Source organism: Elephas maximus, chromosome 20, assembly GCF_024166365.1.
Source record: "Elephas maximus indicus isolate mEleMax1 chromosome 20, mEleMax1 primary haplotype, whole genome shotgun sequence".
Lineage (NCBI taxonomy): Eukaryota > Metazoa > Chordata > Mammalia > Proboscidea > Elephantidae > Elephas > Elephas maximus.
The window spans coordinates 50,293,878-50,313,362 of NC_064838.1; the positions used below are offsets into that span (position 1 = coordinate 50,293,878).

The 19,485-nt window shown below is 49.0% G+C and overlaps 2 protein-coding genes across 9 annotated transcripts in view; one reads left to right on the forward strand and one right to left on the reverse strand.

The window, feature by feature from the left end:
• FYCO1 (FYVE and coiled-coil domain autophagy adaptor 1) overlaps positions 1-19,485 on the reverse strand; it is a 107,442-nt gene that overhangs the window by 46,482 nt on the left and 41,475 nt on the right. For 4 of the 8 annotated variants that reach the window (XR_007514388.1, XM_049861824.1, XM_049861821.1 and 1 more), the window contains exon 14: positions 17,315-17,447. Coding sequence is in view for 7 of the 8 variants with exons in the window: in XM_049861824.1 (XP_049717781.1) it covers positions 17,315-17,447 (133 nt within the window). In the remaining variant the exon portion in view is untranslated. The other 4 variants (XM_049861828.1, XM_049861827.1, XM_049861826.1 and 1 more) reach the window with 4 other exon arrangements.
• On the forward strand, positions 9,450-10,475 carry CXCR6 (C-X-C motif chemokine receptor 6). The gene has a single exon (XM_049861831.1). The coding sequence runs from the start codon at positions 9,450-9,452 to the stop codon at positions 10,473-10,475; it is 1,026 nt and encodes a 341-aa protein (XP_049717788.1).

A 19,485-nucleotide genomic window follows, 5' to 3' on the forward strand; every position in this document is an offset into this window, starting at 1 on the left:
CAAAAACAAAAGAAAATCAGTTGCCGAAGATGGAGTCTGACGCACGGCGACCCCGTGTGCACCGGAGTAGAGCTGTGCTCCACAGAAGCGATGCAGCTCTAAGCCAAGGAACACCAAAGACTGTCAGCCACCGCCAGATGCTGCAAGAGGCAAGGAAAGGGTTCTCCTTCAGAGGGAGCACAGCCCTGTCGACATCTCGCTTATGGCCTCCAGAACTCTGAGAGAACACATTTCTGTTGCAGTACTTTGCGGTAGCCTACGGTGGGGTCACACCATCGTGGGCCCAGCCTTGGCTTTATTACTGTGTGACTCTGGGTGAACCCCTGTCCTTGGCCAAGATCTGAGTTTCCTCTGCTCTAAATGGAAGGAAACAGCATGAGATGGACTCTAAGGTTCTACTGGCTTGAAAAGGCTGCAGTTTCTAAGCCCTCAGAAACCTCACTTCATGGAGCCCAGTGTCTGGGAACGAGGTGGGCTCCTGTTCCACAGCTCCCTGCCCTCGGGTGCTCCCATCTACCTCGGGAAGGTTCAGTGCCAACATTTCCTGTGGCACTGGCTGCCCCCAAGGGCAGGCTTTGTCACTTCGCTGCTTCCTTTTCTCCGCAGCTCCAGTCCTTCCTCCACCCCGGCCTTAATTCTGACCTCCTCTCAGCCCAACACCTTCTTCCTGCTGTACTTCCAACCAGGGGCTTCCAGAGCTCCTACCCCTCCCCTAGGACACACAGTCACAGGAGGTCAGTGTGAGCAGCTGCAGAGACCTCCTGGTCCAACATCCCACTGACAAATAGGGAGACAGAGAGGTCTAGGGAAGAGGAGACATGTTCAAGGTCACTCAGGCCTGCCTCATTTCACTTTCTTTTATCCTTGTTGTTATGGATTGAATTGTGCCCCTCCCCCCGCCCCAGTACTTGTTGCATTCCTGGGCCTGTGACTGTAGATGTGATCTTGTGTGAAGATAGGGGGTTTCTTTTGTTATGTTAATGAAGCCACACCAGTGTAGGGTGGGTCTTTAATCACTTCTGAGTGATAAAAACAGCAGAATAGACACAGGGACACACACTGGGGGAAGACAGACGTCAAGGAACTCCAGGGAACACCAGAGACACCAGAAACTAGGAGAGGCTCACAGAGGAGATGATACAGCTGGTTTGGACTTTTAGCTCCAGAACCGTGAGAAAATAAATTTCCACCAGCAGTATTTTTTGTTACAGCAGCACTAGGTCATTACGATGCTTGTCCAAAGCATAAATGCCATAAATGAGATAAATAAATACCACATGACAAAAGAAATCCTGAAAACTACAGTTGGTTCTCTGAATTTTCCTGAATTTATAGTAAAAGATGTCCCCATCCCTCTCTTCCTCCATCTCCCTCCTCTCCAACCACCATGATGCATACAACCTGATTACCTGTTAAGTAGAGAATTCACAGAGTAGATTCCCCAGACCCTTGCTGGCCCTGGCTGAGGCCCATCAGGAAGTAGCTGAGAGGGGCAGGAAGGCAAGGGAGGGGACGGGGTGTAGAGATTGGGGTGTGGATGGGTGGGTGATGACATCTTGAAGGTAACGGTTAGGGGCATGAAACTCTCTTTCAAATTGTGGATCATGGCCCATTTTGTGGGTTGTAAAATCAATTTAGCAGGTTCTGACCAGCATTAAAAGAAAGAATAAAATAGAAAATATCAAAGCAATACACTGCATGTTGTGAGGATAAATATCATTTTATGAGGTTCTTGTTTTGACTTTATCTGTGTATACACACATACACAATTGGGTGGTCATGTAAAATGTTTTTTTTTTATTATTATTATTGTGGAATCCAGTAAAAGAAATGTGTGAGCAACTCTGCTAAACCAAAAACCAAACCAAACCCATTGCTGTCAATTCCAACTCATAGAGGAGGTCAAAGTTTGACAATGACAGGGAACAAAATCAAGGCAGCTAGAGGGCATCCTATCTCCTGCTATGAAAAAAACAAAAGAAAACCAGTTAGTTGCCCTAGAGTGAATTCTGACTCATGGTGACCCCGGATGTATCAGAGTAGAACTGTGTTCCAGAGGGTTTCAACAGCTGATTTTTGGGAAACAGATCATCAGGGCTTTTTTCTGAGATGCCGCTAGGTGGACTTGAGCCCTAAACTTTCTGTTAGCAGCCACACATGTCAACCATCTGTACCACCCAGGGACCCCATCTCCTACTATAGCCATTTCCTTTAGTTGCTATTGAGGTATTTTTCTCAGAAAACATGCAAGACAAACTCACTGCCTACAACTGACCTTCCTCCTCCCCTTGCTCTGGCTGTGCAAGCCTGCTGCTAGCTGTGGTAGCCTTGTACGGCTGATGGCACGTCGCCCCTTCCGGCTGAGTTTCCATCGCTGAGCCTCTGGTCAGTTGAGCTAAACCTCTCTCGAGGCACGCATACTAGTCCATCAACTTGTTCATTCCTCCAGGGGTGGTCATCCTCAGGTACCCTGAGATGCACACAGCCCACGCTCAATAACTGTCTAGATTATCAGCCGCTGGGTAAGGTTTTTTCTGCCCCAAATGCCCCCAGAGGAGGACATAACCAAGGCTCCACTTTAGAACTGAGTAAGAATAAAGTGGTGACCACAAACAAGGTGGATGCTGAGGAAGTCCCTGGCAATGCAGTCCAGGAGTCCACGCCTCACTCGGCAAGGGGCCACAGCTGGGGACCCTATAGCTGGAATCTACCATATTTTCCTCTCGCAGATCAAAGTGCCTCGGACTCTCCGTTTAATTACTGCACAACTTCAATCCTGCAGACTCCCTGGGGGGCAGATTCCCTGGCTGAGGACGGAATGGGTACCCAGAAAGGCCCTCTGGCTGAAGATGCCTTGCTGATAATCCTCCTCAGGGAACTGCCTCTACTCCTCTGTCTCGCTAGGCCCAGCACAGTGATGTGTTGCTCGGCCTGATTACACGGGGCCCTCCAGTCCCTCTGGCTGTGAAAGCCTTCAGGCTGGAGAGGTCTTCTGTTTAGAACTGTGCTGTCTAACACGGTAGCCGCTAGCCACTTGTGGCTGTTTAAATGAATCAGAAGTAAGTAACACTAAAGTCTGGCTCCTTGGTGGCACTAGCCACACTTCCAGTGCTCAATAACCACCCGAGGCTAGGAGCTACTGCGCTGGATGGCACAGGGCCAGGGCACGTCCATCATCATGAAAGCTCTGTTGAACAGAGTGGTGCAGAAGGCTGGGCTGAATCACACCGTAGACCGCATTCACTCTGGGACCTGGAGGCATCTTCTATTTTGCTATTAGAAAGTAAATTCATAGTAGTTTTCCTTTTAACAACTGCTTTCCTTTTTGCTTACAAACCAAGTGAAGAAGAGCATTTCTGGGATTTTGATGGTGGATTACTTGGCGACCAAGGTCTGATCAGAGTCCCTGGGTAGCACAAATAGTTAAGCATTCAACTACTAGCCAAAAGGTTGGTGGTTTGAACCCATCCAGAGGCGCCTTGGGAGACAGGCCTGGTGATCTGCTTCTGAAAGGTCACACCTTGAAAACCCTATGGAGCAGTTCTACTCTGCACACGTGGGGTCACCATGAGTTGGAATCGACTCGGCAGCAATGCACAACAACAACAATCTAACCACAACACAGAAATCCACACGCCTATCCTCATGACTAGCACCTAGGGCACCACTGAGCACGCCTCATCCACCCGCTATTTGGTTAGGCTTCTTTTCTAAGGATCTTCAGTTACTAATTTATCCTTCACACTCCCTGTCATCCTGCAATGCCTCGCAGTTGGAGTCTTCTCATCCTGACAAGCATAAAGGCCTCCTCTCTGGTTTCTGGGACCCAGATCCTCATGGCTCTGGCACTGGAATGCCAGGTCCTCGGGGACGACGAGCAAGTCAGCACAGTCTGATTTCCTAGATAAGCCTGTGACAGGCATGTCTGCTCCTTCCTTCCATTCTTCCTCCACGTCTATTTAGAAAATGCTTGGTAAGTGTTCCAGTGGAAATTCAAGACAGGCATGACTGGGTATTTTTCCTTAAGAAGCTTAGTTTTGTTTCAAAGAAAAACAATGGCCTTGAAACAACTAACACTACAAATGGGTAGATAATAAAGGAACTCTGTGAAGTGGCTGAAATAAAACACTGGTTCCAAAATTCCGAGTGGTTTGGTTCCTCAACCTTGGTAGCAAGTCTTTGGTACCAGACAGGCCTTTCCACTGGAGAACAGTTATGACAAATGCAGTCATCCTTCCTCAGGCATACACATCCCCACAGACACGCACACACACACACACCCTGACACATGTGGCTGCATGCACGTGGTATGGAGGGCACCGGGCCAAGGCTTCCGTTTCCCCCCAAGGAGTACAAGGGATCGGCTAAGAAAGAGAAGTATGACCAAATGTAATAAGCAAAGCAGCTCAGACTGTTCCAACATTGCCCAGGAACTGTCCTGAAAGACTCACTTGGCTTGTCCATGAAAAACTCACTCTCAAAGCTTAAAAAGACTCCAAAAATGTCAACCTGCCTCACTCACTCCAAAAGGTTGTCCTGCCCTGAAACGTCTTTCAGAAAGACGGATGCTTTGACCCATCTTTCCTTCAGTATTTGGCTCAGCTTGTTCATTTGTCCATTTGTGCATCTGTCCAGAGGTACCTATTCTATGCAGGCACGTAATTCCTTAATTCCTGTCCTCAGGGAACATCTCACTCATTTGCACCAGTCTGGCTGAAAGGGCAGTTTGAACTACCTCATTGGAAAAAAAAAGACTTGAAAGCCCACTAGAGGACTTTGGCTCTTTGAGCAGACCCCTGGGGTGGCTCCATTTGTAGAAAGAGCGCTGGCTCTGCAGTCACCCTGGGGAACTCCTGGGGACAAGTGAGCCAATCTCTCTCACCTTCTGCTCGTTCACCTGCACATGGAGAGGATTCAACGACTACACACGGGCAGCATCCAGCACAGGGTCTGGCTCGTGGCAGAACTCCAGGCGTTAGGCCCCAGATCCCAGGGCTGCTCCTGGTCCCGCTCCCATGCCTCCCTCATGTCCTACGGACGCCCTGTCCTCAGGAAGAGGCAGAGAGTTTGCACAGCAGACAGGGCAGAGAGCCCCAGCCTTGGGTGGAAAGCAGGCTGGGTGCAGGTACAGGGCTGAAGAAGTGGGGCAGGAGGGTGGACACTGTGGAAAATGAGAGATAGCATCCGCTCCTCTATCACGTGCCCTCTGCACAGATGGGAGATGCCAGGGAATGTGGCCCAGGCAGACATTCCTCTAATTCCAGCCTTCCAGGTGTTATTTCTCAGAAGTGTCAGCAAACTGGGATCATGAAGACCAGCAACTAGAACTGTAGTGAGATCAAGGCCAAGGTGTTCAATACCTGGGGAGTGCCAGGAGTAGGCACAGCAGCCACAGGGAACTGATGACTGCAGCCAGGATAAAGAGGGTGGGTGAACACTGCCTGCAAAGGGCACTGAGCAGAGTGGGTTCAGGAGGCAGGCTGCAGCCCACCCCATGGCAGAGCCATCACCAGAAGCCATCCAGCCCATTGGTCTGGCAGTGACAGAGGCCTGGGTGTGTATCCTGGAATTGCCAGTTACTAGCTGTGTGACCATGGGGCTGTTGTTTAGTCTATGGCCCTCCAAGTCCTCATGTATAAAATGGGGATGATAACTAGTTTGCAGGGCTGCCATGAGGATCAACAGCATCAGGTGTGTAGAGCTGCGTGCACGCACATAAGTCCACAGCATGTACTCAATAAACATTTGCTCCCATCCCCCTGCCTCTTCACCGCCCCAGACTCAAACTATCCCAAAGAGACCCAGTGATTGAAATATTTTTAAGGTACACACACCACCATCGAGGAGCCCTGGCGGCACAATGGTTAAGTGCTTGGCTGCTAACCAAAGTCAGTGGTTGAAACCCATCCAGTGGCTTTGCGGGAGCAAAGACCTGGCAATCTGCTCCTGTAAAGATTCCGGCCTAGGAAACCCTATGGGGCGGTTCTACTCTGTCCTATAGGGTCACTATGAGTCAAAATAGACTCGATGCCACCTAACAACATCACACCACCATCTTCAGGGTACTGCCAGAGCCAGACCTACTTATTGCTCCTCTTTGGTTTACAAATAAACATGCTCTCAGATCCAGAAAGAAGCCCCAAGCCAGGATGCAGGTGTTAAGTGGGGTGTCTAGCGCCACAGCTTCATCTCTTTGACTCCTCAACTACGTGAGTGAAGTCTGGTCATGTATTCTGATCTGCGGGGGGGGGGGGGGGGGTAGGGGTGGGTCTCTTATAATAACCAACCAAAGTTCTTCAGATATTCAGCGGAAACAGGGGCCACATCACAGAAAGGTAGAGGCTGGCTGCTGTCGTGAGCAAGCCCGTCTCTGGAGCAAACATCAACAGTGCGTCTCTACTGGTGAGTCATTTGTCCTCTTCACATTTAGTAGAAAAAAGGGGAGAACTAACCTCTTCTGAGGTTCTCAGATTCCTACCTGCAGCATAGCCTAGTGGTAAACTGTTTGGGCTCTGGAGCTGAATTGCTTAGTTCAAATCCCATCTCTGCCACTAGCTGCTGTGAGGGTTAAATTAGAAAAATGTGAGAACTACATACCTAACATAGTTCTGGCACACAGTAAGTGCTTATAAGCTGATGGGACTACCAATAACAGCACAATCAGACCCACCCAGCGAGGTGAGTCTAGTCACTGCCTGTGCTTGTTCAGGGAATAATCTGTTTTCCTTTCCTTTTGCATTTTAGAAGACAATCTACTATCTCGGGTTACTGTTTGCTTTCTTTTCTAATAGACCACTGCAGAAAATCTGGAAACTATTAAACCCTGGTGGCAAAGTAGTTAAGAGCTATGGCTGCTAACCAAAAGGTCAGCAGTTCGAATCCACCAGGCGCTCCTTGGAAACTGTATAGGGAAGTTCTACTCTGTCCTATAGGGTCGCTATGAGTCAGAATCGACTCGACAGCTGTAGGTTTATATAAAATATAAAGGAGGAGGGGGAAAAGTGACCCAAAAGTCCACCAGTCAAGAGATAAACTGCTGATTAAATTTGGTCATTTTTTCTAAGGTTTTAAAAGTACAGCCAAAATCATACAGCTTACCAGGGATTTTTAAACTAGGGTCCATAAAACACATGGCAGGAGGATTCAAGGGGTTCATGAACCCCCCAGGTGTTTGTGTGTGTGCGTATGTGTGCACCGTGCATTATTTCTGAAGGAAAGGACCAGAAGTTTTAGGAGATTCTCTACAGGGTTTATGACAAAAAAGGTGAAGGATCCGGATCAGTTTTGTGTTCTTTTTGTCATCTATCATTGTAACAGTAATAGCTAATACTTACTTTGCATATTTAGTTCCTGCTTGGACTGCTCTGAGCAATTTCAATTTCAATAGTTTTCCCAAATCATTAAAAACTCCTCCTAAATATCTCAGTCATGTTCTATTTTATGTCTGAATTGTAATTTGCTTCATCATTTATTATCAGACAATTTCCAAAGTTACATATATTACCTTTTTCTCCCATAAATCAATTACAGCGCATAGGACTTTGGTTACAGAAGATAAAAAACAGTTTTAACGTTTTCTAGAAGGGCAAGTAGTTTTCAATACTCTGCACAGAACTGTGTAGTCCCAATCTGCTGTTAAGATAATATTAAATTTTACCATTACAAATGAATTTGCATGCGTCCTTTGAGGACATATGTAATGCTAGTGTGTATAAAGATCTAGCAACAGTAAGAACAGGGTTAAAAAAAAAAAAGGCCAAGAGTAAGTCAAGCAATAATGGAGAGCTGGACATCACTCTTAAGAAAAGCAAGCTCCTGTTTCATCCTCTCAATGATGGAGAAAGTGTTTCTGTCCCTGTGTGAAGCAGTACAGATACACGTCACCATTTGATCTATCTAATCTAGCACCCCAGAAAGCCAGCTGGGGCATCTGCCTACTGGCTGGCCCCGCCCCCTTAGAGATCTAACACTTTGTGGACGAGGGGCAGGAAATACTTATTGAGTAGTTGTCATCCTGGTCTTATCTCAAAGGCAAGGTTCTTCCTTGCTAGAAAGGAAGGGCGTTTCAACTCACACCAAGGCTGACACCGCTTCCAGTTAGGGCTCAAGATCAGGAAAGGAGAGTACCTGAGAGGATGAGAAAGGGCAAATAATTTCACCTTTTATATGTAGTTATCTGGCCAGACCATATTTTGACTTTGCTAAACCTTGCACATATTCTGTCTAAACACCTGCTCTTAGAACATCTTCTTGAGGTGCTGGGGGACATGGCAGAGGGTCCCTGGGAAGGGGCAGTTGCATGTTGAATATCTGCAAGCAGGAGGGAGGACTGGCCTGGCACTCCAAGAGCAATGTTGCCATGCTGCCTCTGCTCCCACGCCATGGGGTACATCACCCCTGTGTCCTGTCTGTGGCCCTTAGCAGGGTTAGAGGGGAGAAACGAGGGTCAGAGGAAGCAACAACCTTCAAGAGCCTGGAGTCCCAGGCAAGAAAGGCAGCCATTTGCTGCTTGCTACCAGCCTCAGGGCAAGGCTGGCCACTCGCCTCACTGAAGTAGCCCACCTATTCGACACCCCATTTCCATTGGGTCTTCCAATTGTTAAAGTAGACGCCCACACGGTGAATCATAAAAGCTAAAGCAATGTTCCCCCTTCCAAGGAAATCTACCTTTTAAGAGACTCCTGAAGACCAAGAAGTCTCGGGAAATGAGGTTCTGATGGTGGATGTCATACGCTGCGACAGACAGAGGAGAAATTTTGGGTTGGGGTTTGAGGAGAACTGCCCACTTTCCTGGTCATGAAGCCAGCTCAGCCACAGTGCCAGGCAGCCATGGGCTTTTCTCTGCCTTGTTTAATCTATGCAAGTTGCCTGTATCAGCTGCTTTTTAAATCTATGCAATAGAAGGGAAGAACAGGCAAGATGACTGCCCTACCCAAGTAGAGAATCCTGGTCATTCCCCAAACACCTAGTCTCCAGGAATCTCCTTGACAGTAGAGCTCCCTAGGAGGGGTGCTTGCTTTCACTATTAGTAGTTCAGGGGTCTAATTTTACAGGAAATGGAGATAGGATGGGTGGGCAACTGTTACGATGCAGGGGCAGTTGAAGACAGGCCCTCCCCATTAAAGAAGAGTGCTGCTCTTCCAAAAGGAACCGGTGCCTATCTAACCTAACGGCAGCCTTTGCTTTCAAAACAATTTGGCATGGGGTTTTATGGAGTGTGTGTGGATCAGTTATGTGTGGTGGTGCTGAGAATTAATGAAGAATCCCCTGTTCTAATTTCCCCTATTTCCAGTGTACTGATGGTCTGGGCTGGGTTTTTGCTGAGCATAACGGTGGGTTTAGGAGAGGCCCACCACCTAAATGCTGTCAACGGGACAGTGGTAAGACCAGGAGTGTCCAAAATACAATTTCTGCATTTTGACTTACAGGTCTTCATCAGAACAGACGCCATGGAAGAGTATGACTACACAGATCCTGAGTTTTTTAACACTTCCAGTGACAGCCGACAGGAGCATAACCGCTTCCTGCAGTTCAGCAAGTTCTTCCTGCCCTGCATGTACATGGTGGTGTTCGTCTGTGGCCTGGTGGGGAACTCCTTGGTGCTGGTCATATACATCTTCTACCAGAAGCTGAAGAGCATGACAGACCTGTTCCTGATGAACCTGCCCCTGGCTGACCTGGTGTTTGTCTGCACTCTGCCCTTCTGGACCTATGCAAGCATCCATGAGTGGGTGTTTGGCACGTCTATGTGCAAAATCCTACTGGGCACCTACACTTTGAACTTCTACACATCCATGCTCATCCTTACCTGCATCACAGTGGACCGCTTCCTTGCAGTGGTTCAAGCCACCAAAGCCTACAACCAGCAGGCCAAGCGGATGATCTGGGCCAAAGTCATCTGCCTGTCCATGTGGGTGATCTCCCTGCTGGTTTCCTTGCCACAGATCATCTACGGAAATGTCTCTATTCATGACAAGCTCATCTGTGATTACAAAGACGAGAAAATTTCCACTGTGGTCCTTGCTACCCAGATGGCACTGGGGTTCTTCCTGCCGCTGTTCACCATGATCATCTGCTACTCAGTCATAATCAAGACGCTGCTTCATGCACGCAGTTTCCAGAAGCATAAGTCTCTAAAGATCATCTTCCTGGTGGTGGCTGTGTTCCTGCTGACCCAGACACCCTTTAACCTCATGAAGCTCATTCGCAGCACGAGCTGGGAGTACCATGCCATGACCAGCTTTCACTACGCCATCATAGTGACGGAGGCCATTGCTTACCTGCGGGCCTGCCTTAACCCTGTGCTCTATGTCTTTGTTGGCCTGAAGTTTCGAAAGAACTTCTGGAAACTTGTGAAAGACATTGGCTGCCTCCCTTACCTGGGGGTCTCAAGTCAATGGAAGTTTTCTGAGGACACCTCCAAGATTTCTTCTGCCTCCCACAATGTGGAGGCCACCAGCATGCTCCAAATGTAGGCGATGCCAGGGCTTAGAGAAGATGCTTAGGAATTTACAAAGAGAATGGTTAGATGAGATGAGGAAGGCTTTGTTTATAGCTGTGCATTCTCCTGGAGAAGTAATCAAACACTGCAGCTTGTTTGGAATGCTTCTTCTAAGGCATGAGCATATTCTGTTCTCTTCTTGAACACCCAGGCCTAAGGCTTATAAGGGCTTTCCGTCCTTCACCCCCACAAATGCTGACACCAAGGGAACGAACATGTGACTCTTAAGAGCTCAAGTTCTGCTTGACTGGGACTGAAGGTTGGAGAGGGGAGCACAGCAAACAAAGCTGTTGATGGAGGGTAGCATTCTGGGTTCCCAAGTTCAGATTCTTCTGTACTGAGCAAGCAGAGGAGGTTAGGGCAACCATGAAAATAAGCAATGGCCCATATGGCTCTGACCTCAGTCAGCAGGCACCTAATGGGAATGAGATCAGGTCTTGCCTCACCGTGAGGTTTGACTTTTACATAAGGAGATATTTATGTTCTCTTTGTTTACTCCTGGAAGGACTAGCACTGGGGAATGGGAATGAGCCAAAACAAATTAGAGCTCACTGAGAATTCCACTGGTCCATGGAATGCCTGAAAAATGTGCAAAGCAGAGTTTACAACCGTCAAGAATCTAAACATTTCTGAAAGGTACTCTTTGGTGGGTTTGCTCATTTAAAAATTAAATTACCCAATGCTTGCCACACACCACACACACACACACATTCACACAGACAGGCCTATACACACGCACACGCACATGTGTACATAATACATTAAACAGCCTCTGATGTTCACGGCTAGGAAAACCCTATTTTAAAGTCTCCAAACTACTCTTATCCTTAGGTGCATTCTATTTTGTTATGTTCGGAATACACCAAAAATGGTTCCTTGTGAGCTTAGAGCACAGGAAATGAGTTAAAATTGTAAACTTTCAGGGTACTGCTCTATCAAGGAAATGGAATATACCAGTGATAACAACCTAGCTCCTTCACTGTGGCTTTCGACCTCCTCTCCGAAATGTGCACTACATTTGTTTTTGGCCTATAATGTGGTCACAGGATGTGGCACAGTTTTAAGTGTTAGACTTCTGTGCCTGGTATTAGATCCTGGCAGTCTGCTCAATAGGTTCACAGGTGCCTTTTGGGCTCATGCATCGCAAAATCTCTCACCGAAACAGGGAGAATCAATTGTCAACAGCTAAACAGAGTGCACAGGGAGGCGCGCCAGGAGTGGCTTAACAGTGTGCTTTTGGGGCTTGGGCAGACCAGAGTTGAATCCCAGCTCTGCCACTAACCAGCTGGTAAGACTGTGGGCAAGTCTTCTAGCCTCTGACCACCTCTGTTTCTTTTCTTTTTGGTGAAACACAGATCATAACAGCACCCACCTCACAGGGCTGGTGTGAAGATGACTTGAGATAATACATGCAAAACAGTTTGCATTTGTGGGTAGAAGGGCTCCAAAAGTGCCAGTGATTATTATCATTGCTTGTAAGAACAAGTGACACAAAATAGAAGGCCTCTATCTTACTTCCTGGGGGTCTGCAGGGTGAATGAGGGTTGGCTTCACGCCTTTTGAGATACATGGCATGCCGCATGTACCCTGGTCCAGCTGAGCACAGGGAGGGCCTTGCAGGGCCCACCCAATCCTACCTACTGTGTCAAAAATGCACCTAAAGGTACCCACGAGGGGAGGTCCTTTACTGCACTTGAGCCACACGGACCACCAAGAGCTTCCTCAGACAACAAACTCTGCCCTTTTCCTGGTGACAAGGTTGACGTTTACCTTCCTTTTATTGGCTTCAGAGGGGAAGCTTCTGTCATCCCAGCTTTGTGGATTCATCTCAATGTTGAGCACTTCCGATGGAGGACCGCCAGTTCCTGGCTTCCCTGACAGTGTCCCAGCCCACGAGGCAGAGGCCCTAACTGGGGAAGGAAGGAGCTGAGAGTCAGGGAGACAGGCCCGGTGGCATCTGCACATATGGCTGACGGCTAGAACTTCCCGTGGAGAGGAGTGTGGTGTGACGGGAAAGGCAGTGACAGCTTCATCTCTGTGTGTCTTCAAGCAAGTTATTCAGCCCCCAAGACCGCCGTTTTGTGTCCATACCACAGGCTAATGATGGCCTCCCTCCTGGGGTGCTTGTGAGGAACAGACAGTGAACGCCGAGAGCCCAGCTTGGGGCCTGTCTCGCCACAGCAACAGAGAGGCAGCTGCTGGGACCACTAGGTTTTTCCTCACCAGGTGCCTACCTGGCTGAAGAAATCAAAAGAGACACAGGTGTCCATTGGGGCATGCCCCACCGCAGGCCTATTTTGTATGCCTTCTCTTCAGGCTTTCAAAAGCTTCACCCTGGCTCTTTCACGGCTTATGAAAGCCCTGCCTGCTCATTTCCAAGAATAGCACAGCAGCAGAATGTTCCCTCACCGACTCCGTCGCTCACTGGTCCCACACTTCTTGGACCCCTAGCTGCTATACTCAGGTATAGATACCATTTTTCCAAATCCTCCCTGGGTATACATCATTACTGGCAATAAATACTGGTACAGCACTGTGTAGGTTACAGAGAGCTTTTGTGGTCTTGACCTCATTCAATCCACACCAACAGCCCCATGGAAGAGAAGACACTGTTTTCACAATCTCTATTTTACAGACAATGAAACTGGGGTGAGCTGAGGGGCAGAGACTGGGGTGAGGTGCGGGGTGGAATCAGGTCTCGTCCTCCCCTTGACTCTCTCCTCTGCTCATCACACCTGTGCATGACAAGAATGGCCTGGGGGGGGGGCAGGCGGAGGCCTGGGGAGGGCCAGGGAGGGGAGGCCAGGTTGGCTGTGGCCTGGTTGCATCCAGACTGCTTTGGGCATGGTCTCCAGGTCTGGGGGAAAAACTTGCTCCTCCCCTACCATGTTTCCAACAGAGATACAGCAGGTGACAGAGATGGCTCGCGTCACATGAGATGTGGTGAACACAGGGAGACATCGATCAGGGGCCACCAGGAAGCCCAAAGCCCAGGTGTTCTCAGTGGGTATTGTGGATTGAGGAGATTAGTCCACAGGAGAGAAAAGCCTGAAGCCACCCCCACTGGAGGGGTGGAGGCAGAGCAAAGGGTACCAGCCTAGGAGCAGTCAGGCGGTCACTCCAGCTACCCCTTGCAAGGGGCTCTCAGGGCATCACCCCTTCCAGGATCCTAGCCCTTTGTGGTCCATGGTAAACTCACAATGCTGTTTTGAAAGAGAGCTGGCATTACTGTCCATATTTTCAGATGAGGAAGCTAGTTCAGAGAGATTAATACCTGCCACAGCTCACACAGCAGAGCTAGGGCTTATGACCCCAGCGAAGGCTCTACTCCACCCCAAAATGTTGATTACAGAGAGGTTTCGTGCAGCTGACAGGCCACCAGGCACCAGCCAACTCTGTGGGCCAACCTAAGCGAGAGGTGGCTTTCTAGCTTTAACCATTCTCACCGTTTCCTGTACTCATTGTTTCTGAGACATGAGGTGTCAATCTCCTGGCTGGTGACAAATCAACCGCAGGTCCCACAAAGCACTCTGTCCACAAATCACCAGCTCCAATGCAATTACTGGCAAAGGATGTTCTGTGGGCTCTGGGACGGACTCTGTGGGTTGGTTTAAGCTCACTCAGTACCATCCAGCCATCTGCTTTCCTTGAGAAGACTACGGGGGGATCAGGTGCAGTACTGCCACATGCAGCAGTAGATGTGGGTGGCCCAGCCGCCTGGCATCACAACTCAGGGTCAGACTATCCTAAAAACAAGGCCCCTTTCACAGAAGGCTTCCCAGGTGCCAGGCGCTGGGTTCAGTGTGTTGGTTCACATCATTCTTGTTTAATCTCCTAACAACACTAGGGGGTGGGTGCTGTCCCCCATCTCTTCTGTATTGGTGAGGGAACTGAGTTCATGGAGGTCATGGTGCCTGAAGCCACGAAACCCAGGGGTGGAAGACGAGGGATTCTCACCAGGTATGTCTGAGTCTGGAGCATAAGCTCTTCACCACATACAGGCTGCTCGCCAGGTAACCAAAGGGGGAGGACAAGCCTCAGGGAGGCCATGATCTGGGTGGAGGATGAGCAGAGGCCCAGAGGGCCAAAGCCCAGTGCCCCTCCCAGCCCCTGCCCTACCCCCTGGCCCAATTCAACAGCTGACAAGAGGCTGGTTTCCTTCTCTGCCTGCCACCTCAGTCCTGAGAACAGAGGGGCAACAGAGATGGCTGCGGGTGGGCCTGGTAGACTAAGAGTGAGGGTGTGCGCTGGCGTGTCTGAAAGATCCTGTCATCTTTTTACCGGCGGTTACAGCTGTGTGCCTGCTTCCCACCACCCTCCTGGCTCTAAGCCCTGCCCTGGGGGCCATGGGGAGGTCACTCTGGGAGTCCACAGCGTCTTGCCAGGTCTCCCTGCAAGGCTGCACTTTGGGATTTCCTCCTGTCCCAGCATTTCCCAGAAGGACAAGGCAAACAACTTCCTGAGCCCTAAGGTGTGTATGTGTGGGAGGAGTAGACACGGGGCAGAGCAAGGTGGGCAGGTTTCTGATGGTCACACGGGGAAATGGGGACCTGGGGAAGAGAGCTGAAACTTTTAAAATCTCAAGAGTGTGGAGTGGCAGGAGAAGTGCTGGGTTCAAAGCTGAGTATGACACTTACCGACACAACCTTGAGCAAGTTATCTGGCCTCTCAAGGCTTTAGTTTCTTTACCTGTAAACTACAGATAATAATCCCTACTCCCTGAAGGGCTATGAGGGGACTAAGTGAGGTCATGGGTAAAAGTACTGCTACCGGTAAGGTGCTCAGCAAGAATCTCTTTCAACAACACTACTTCTGTGCAGTCTTACTGGATTTGGACTTACATGGTGTTTAATCCCTCCTGGATCATGTCTTGCCTTAGGTTTGCTTTTTTTCCTCTAAGCTTCCCATCAGGGATACTTTTACAAATCCGGGACTCTATACCTCCTACACCTTCTTAGGCTTCTGGCTTTTTGGAAGCCAGAAAAACCAATATAAGAAAAAGCTACCAGGGATGCTCGGGTTTATCTCTAGCCGAGGCACAAAGATGTCTGACGATGCAGGCCTAGCTGACTTGGAGGCGTGCTCTTCATCCAAACAGATGAAGCTCAGGGGATTGCGGGTTTCCATTCGCCAGTCCCAGATCCGCTTTGGAGCCCATGGGCCTGCATACTGGCAGTTTCCTTTCCTTGGAATGGTTCCTGATTTACCATGGCTGAAAACACATTTTGTGTCAGCAGTCAGAGTGCCTTCTGTTTTCGTTCCTACTGGGAAAGAGGAAGGGGAAGGTGAGGGCTGAGGGAGTGAGAGGGAGCTACAGGGTGGTCACTTTCTTGTGCAGGCTACTGGTCCTGCTCACCTAACTACGTACCTGTCTGCTGGGAGCTGAGTCAGGGTCAGTGAGCAGTTGGCAGGTGAGGACAGCAGAGTGCACTCAGTGCTAATGGAGCAGAACATGCTCCAGGTCCGCCGGGCCCTGGGGGCTGGGGAAAAGGCTACAGGCCCACAGGGCCAGGGAGCGCATCAGAGGAGGGTGTTCCAGGAAGGAAAAGGAATGCAACAGTGAGCCGCAGCTGTCTTGGGCTGTGTGACCAGGTTGGCTTTATCCATGAGGCTACAACATCGCGAGTTTAGTCACGTTCTAGTCAGAGAACTGAGGAGTGTGGAGAAATATACTTTGGCCTAAAGTCTCCTATGCTGAGAGCCTCATAAAGATTAAATACAGCTCCCACACAGCAGAAATTCTGGGTATTACCATCGACAGACAAATCCTAGCCCTACTCTGAATTCTGACCAGGAAGATCTCAACTTGAGTCAGCAGGGGTATCACAAAACTCCTAAGCTGGAGTGAAAGTAGGTCAAGCAACGGGTGGGACCTGAGAACTACATCAGTTCTTCCTTGAGCTTCTGAACGGCCAATGCTTTGCTGTAGAGACTGCATTTAACGCAGCCACCAGCGGCTGAGAAACACCAAGTGAGGCTGCCATGGGGGGGAACTTGGCCTTTTTCTATGGGTCCCATGACATCAGCTCCTGGTGTTTTGATGTGGTGGCATTTTGTACAGTTTATTTCTGTTTTTTTTTTTTTAAACGCCTTTGCAAAACTCTCCTCAAAAACCTTGTTGGAAGATAAATACACCAGAAAGATGAGAACGCCAAGGGAGAAACAATCGCTCAAGTGCGCCTTGCCGACCCTGTCCATTCACAGAGCAGTCAGGTCGGTGGGTCAGGGTCATGGCTGAGAGCAGCATCACGACACTGTGCTGGGCACAGTGCAGCTGGGTGAGTGGCAAGTCCCCTCTGCGTGGCCAAGTGCAGGTAACAGACCTGCCTATATTTTTTACTGCTTTTAGAACTTTTGGGCTTTGGGAGGGCTTACCTGGAGCTAAAGTGAACTCCTAGAAAACACATCTGCCCAAGACAACTGAACTAAATCTAAGCATCCTTTCCCGTGGCATCATTACCATACTTGTTTGGTGGTTTCCAAAGATAAACATGATTTTTAAAGAACGGCATGTTGCTCTGAGCATGGCCAACGGCAACACGGTAAGGATTGCCCAAGCCCGGGAAGATGGGCCTTCCTGGGGTGCTGCAGTTAGGGAGCCTGCTGACGCATCCCAGGAACTGACTGACAAGGCTCAGCACTGACCACGCATGGGAGGCTCCCGAGCCCTGGCGCTCTTCCCAGGGCCATCCTGTCCCAAGGACTGTGCTAAGGCACCCTCCCTTATGCAAAGACAGCCAAGCCTGCAACTGGTCCTTTGATAAGAAAGCACAGGGGCTGGGCACTTAGGAAATGGATGTGATGTCTACTCACTGTTCAGCCATGTTTGGATCAAGAGAATCGGTTTCAGTGGGTGTTTCAGGCAAGGAGGAGCCGGACTCCTGAATCTGGCACAATTCCTCATCCGTGATGATGTCAAACACGGCGTCGTCTGGTGGCCTGCCGTCTGTGTTTGCATGCAGGTCACAGAGGGAATCAGGAGAGAAGAGATATATACCGTTATGCACGGGATGGGGAATGGCCTTTGCAAAAGCGAGGGAGTGCAGCTCTGCAGAGCAAGCCCCCGGGACACATGTTAAATGCCATTCAACTGACAGTTATTATTCTGTCCAGATGTCAGAGAAATGGCTGTTTGGACATTCCAGAAAAGAAGGGGACCACAGATAATACCAAATGCACGACTTAAGAGGCTTCTCCAAGTTAGGGGTTTGGAGAGGTTTGAACTTTTTACACATTCTCTGGGGGCCTTTACTTAGAAGGAAAGAACCTATCAAAACATCATCAGGGAAGAGCTTAACAAAGAAGAAAACACACTTCGTGCCACTGATTCCTTGCTGCACAAGACACAGGCTGTACTTATTCATGTCTCTTTGAAAGCAACATTCCATCTGACCTGCATTTCATCCCAATCCACTGGTGGGTGGGGAAGAACCTCCTTCTGCTTAAAGACTTACAGCTGGCATCATGCTCTGAACAGGGGGCTTGCACCCGACTCCGTGGGCCACTCAGTAGGAGGACTAGTCACATGGGTGCTCCCATGAGGTCATCACCCACAAGCACCCTCTTACACATGTCATGGAAAACATGATGGCAGGTCTGAGGCAAACCAAATAAATGAAAGAAATGAGGAGGCAGGAAATGTCAGAAACCAAAACAAGTGACTTTGGCATGGTGCTACCCTCTGTCATTGCTGAACGCCCACCAGTAAGTTAGGGGCAAGAGTGCCTAGGCTACTTCGTGAGAACGGTTCATGAGCTACAAGTTCCCAGCTGGCCCTGCTACATAGTGACTGGGACAGGCAGTGCTTTAGAAGGAATGTTCTTCTGTCTGAAGTCTGCATAATGGAGGGCTTGAGGAACAGGCTGGAAAGGGGGCCAGGGACTGGTTTCTTTCCATGGACTCAGCCACACTCCTAAACTTGCCTTTTGAGGATGGCAGAGGGAGGAAGAAAGAAAAGGGGGGAAGTGGAAGTAGGTAATAGGGATTAAAAATGCTATCCACTGTCAGAAATCAAAGATGATCCATATAAATGGAGAGATATACCATATTCATGGATTGGAAGACCTGATATTATTAAGAGGTCTATTTTCTCCAAACTGATCTAGAGATTCAATGCAATCACAATCAAAATCTCACCAGGATTTTTTGTAGAAATTGACAGATTTTAAAATTTATATGGAAAGGAAAGGACCTAGAATAGCCAAAACTCTGAAAAAGAACAAAGTTGGAGGACTCACCCTACCTGATTTTTTTTTTTTTAATAACTTTTATTAAGCTTCAAGTGAACGTTTACAAATCCAATCAGTCTGTCACATATAAGTTTACATACATCTCACTCCCTACTCCCACTTGCTCTCCCCCTCTTGAGTCAGCCCTTTCAGTCTCTCCTTTCTTGACAATTTTGCCGGCTTCCCTCTCTCTCTATCCTCCCATCCCCCCTCCAGACAAGAGTTGCCAACACAATCTCAAGTGTCCACCTGATATAATTAGCTCACTCTTCATCAGCGTCTCTCTCCCACCCGCTGACCAGTCCCTTTCATTTCTGATGAGTTGTCTTCGGGGATGGTTCCTGTCCTGTGTCAACTGAAGGTCTGGGGAGCATGGCCGCCGGGATTCCTCCAGTCTCAATCAGACCATTAAGTTTGGTTTTTTTATGAGAATTTGGGGTCTGTATCCCACTGATCTCCTGCTCCCTCAGGGGTCCTCTGCTGTGCTCCCTGTCAGGGCAGTCATCGATTGTGGCCGGGCACCAACTAGTTCTTCTGGTCTCAGGATGATGTAGGTCTCTGGTTCATGTGGCCTTTTCTGTCTCTTGGGCTCTTAGTTGTCATGTGACCTTGGTGTTCTTCATTTTCCTTTGCTCCAGGTGGGTTGAGACCAATTGATGCATCTTAGATGGCCACTTGTTAGCATTTAAGACCCCAGACGCCACATTTCAAAGTGGGATGCAGAATGATTTCATAATAGAATTATTTTGCCAATTG